At 36.2% G+C, this 3,308-nt stretch overlaps 1 protein-coding gene across 1 annotated transcript in view; it reads right to left on the reverse strand.

Moving 5' to 3' along the window:
* The window catches only part of ERO1LB (ERO1-like beta (S. cerevisiae)), a 46,670-nt gene that overhangs the window by 18,259 nt on the left and 25,103 nt on the right, over positions 1-3,308 (reverse strand). The window contains exon 6 of the mRNA XM_008586227.1: positions 2,090-2,163. Within this exon, the coding sequence (XP_008584449.1) occupies positions 2,090-2,163 (74 nt within the window). The remainder of the gene's footprint in view (positions 1-2,089; positions 2,164-3,308) is intronic.

The raw sequence follows: 3,308 nt of genomic DNA on the forward strand, positions 1-3,308 counted from the left end.
TGCGACACTGAGGGTTGCGATCCGTTGCCGGACACGAAAAAAGACAAAAAGGAAAAAACAACAACAACAAAAAAAACTACTATTTGATCTATAGGGATTATCTTCCATTCAAACAGACACAATACCAACAACACAGCAGCAGGAGCAAGGGTACATGGATATATTTCCTAATAAACTAGGATGAATGTTCTTTAGATTTTTATTTTAATCCACTGAATTCAGATAACAGGAATAACTAAACAATGACTCTAAACTACCCTGACAGTAATAAAAAAAATTGTTGGTATAAATCATTGAGATGCATATGAACGTTACTACTCAGAACAGTAGTGGTAATCCAATTAATAAGTAGTATAGTTTTATATGTATAAAAATTACATAAAAATATATAAATTACTGATTATTTTACATGTATAATCCTAAAAATCTTAAAGGATGATTTCATGTAAAGACATATAGGACATCGCTTCCATTTTTACAATTTAAGAAACAAATGCTTTAAAAAATAGTTAACGCTATCTATATCGATGACACGTAACCTAAGAGCACACCAATTTATCCCAGCAAGTAATCCCTGCAATTGAGTAGTATTTTTAGTAAATACCTATTTACTATACAAGTTATACATACTCACAGAAATGATTTATTAATCTGAAAACCTGTTAAATAAGCACTATTGAACGCTTTTACTTTAATCAAAGAATACGTAAAATGAAGAACTGGAAAGAAGTGACCATGAGTATTAAGCACGCATACAATTAGAATGACAACCACAGAGCAGACAAAAGAGTGAGCAACGACAAGAGTGGTTAACCTGGGTGGGCTGGCTCACTCTGCTAAAACCCTTACCTATTCTAAATATCGTAATGAGGATATCTCATTAATTGTGCATTCATATATTCAGATACCCCAAGAAACCTTGCCTGGATTTCTTAACAATTTCCTTACTGAAACCATGTAAGGGTATTTCAAAACGTTCATGAGAAGATTTGTATTATCTTTCTATTCTATTTTTCTATGAACATTTTGAAGAACCCTCATGTAAACCATGATAACATTCCACCTCCCAGCACTCTTCTCAATCTACCGTGCTGTGATGGAAGCCGACTGTAGCTTATTCCACTGTAGTCTGGATTCACAGCACAATTCTACCTGTGAATTTCTTCCAACCTTTACAAAGCAGTATGATCGCTCCAGGTGCCCAAAGAGTTCAGAAGAACTTCTGTTGTCTGTTTGCTACCATGCATGCTCGAGCCCCAATTCTTTTCCACCACCAAAAATACAATAATATCACAGTAAAAGGTGAAGAGAGGCCAAATGAATGATTTAATCCTACTCAGCACAGTTATTTGGGGCTACTCTCCTACAGGTAAAACATTCTGAGTCACTGCGATTATCTTCTGGAAGAAGAAGTGGTAGTTACTATGCTGGATGGTGGGCCGTCTTTGTACCACTTCAGGGGACCCTGGAAGGAGGGCTATGAGTAAGTCAAATTAGATTATCTTCTGGAAAAAGAAGTGGTAGTTACTATGCTGGACGGTGGGCCGTCTTTGTACCACTTCAGGGGACCCTGGAAGGAGGGCTATGAGTAAGTCAAATTAGAGTCCTCCCCAGTATGGGAAGGCACCTTTATGTGTTTGTTGAGACCTCCAGAAAATTCCAGTGTGAACATTTTCATATGTTCACAGACCTATTAATAAGCAGCTTCAACGAAAGGTCCACAGGAGACAGAGCATCACAATTGAAAGAACTCAGGTTTCGGACGCAGTCAGATCTGGGATCAAATCCTGTCTCAGCCTCTTGCTACTGTGTGATCTTGGGCAAGTTATTTAGTCTTTTTTGAAGCTCAGTTTTCTCAGATATGAAATAATACACACCTATTAAGGTAGGTGTAAAGATTAGAAATGATATATTTAAGGCACTTAACACAGGGCCTGAAACACAGGCTCTCAATAAATGCCATTATAAAGAATAAGATCTACATAGCAACATCCAGTATTAAAACTGTAACTCAGATTATATTTTCATTGATTTAAATGTCTTATGAAAGGGTTAAAGTTAATTTAATTATAATAATTTATTTTATTACCATCAAGTTCACAAAAGTGATCCTGTGAATCATCGTATCTTGCCCAGTCAATGAAAGCTTCTTTGCTTTGATTACTATGGGAAGGAGGAATAAAAAAGAAAAAGGATTAAATTTGGAGTTGAAAATTTTAACACAGTATTCTAGTGTAATTAAAATATATAATCTGAGGTTACATCTTTATTAGTTAGATGATGTCACAAATTCCATTGTTAGTAGTTACAGCAGGAATGAGAGAAACAAGTTATATGAAAAACATAGATATTAACTTCTGAGTCGATTATATTTCTTAAGTACATTAAAATTGTTATTAGCCCTAGTCCAATAATAATTATTCTGACTAGAAATTAAAAACAAAAATCAAGCTGGACTTTTCAACTGACTTAGAAATGATAGTAATGTTTATATTTTTTCCTGAAGTAGAAATTTACTTTCAGAATTCTTTAAATTTAATTGCTTCTATACTTATAGGATCCAAAATACCAAGAACTGCATTTCTATAATCTTCCATCCAATGTGGTATTCACTGGTTACACAAATGTCCTGTTTATCATGGTATATCATTCATTTCACATCCTACCTTACATTTAACAAAAGCTATGATCAAGAGTTCTACCTTGAAGAACTCACTGATTAGGAACAATTACATTCATTCAATTGGCCCACGTTCACTGTAACCTATATTTAGGCCTTCTCTGTCCTCCATCCATGATGTCACATATATTCCAGAAGCATGATTTTGATACCCTTCTTTAATCATGACACCAAAGAAAAAAACAACGTAAAAAAATAGTTTGTGTACCAAGTATACATCCAGTAATTCTTAAATGTGCTACCCTGACAGCCGAGAATTTATTCTGTGCTTGAGAAAGTGCTACATGACATAACCACTACAAAGAATTGTACAAGGCTGGCTGCACAATAGGAACTTTATTAATAAATTTTTCCAATTCAATTAACTGTGGGGTTTTTTCCCTATGAAAATATATAATTAGCTTAATAAAAGTTAATGGAAAAAATTGTATCGTGCTTGATTCAGTTGAAATATGTGATGTCAGGGCCGGCCCGGTGGCGCACTGCTACAGTGCGCCGCTTGGAAGCGTGGTGGCGCTCCCGCCGAGGGTTCGGATCCCACATACAGACCGGTTCCCGCTCAGTGAGCAAGGTGCGGGAGCAACGCCGAGGGTTGCGATCCCGTTGCCGGTCCCGGTCCGGTACGGGC

The sequence above is a fragment of the Galeopterus variegatus genome, unplaced genomic scaffold (assembly GCF_000696425.1).
Source record: "Galeopterus variegatus unplaced genomic scaffold, G_variegatus-3.0.2 Scaffold3891, whole genome shotgun sequence".
Taxonomy (NCBI): Eukaryota; Metazoa; Chordata; class Mammalia; order Dermoptera; family Cynocephalidae; genus Galeopterus; species Galeopterus variegatus.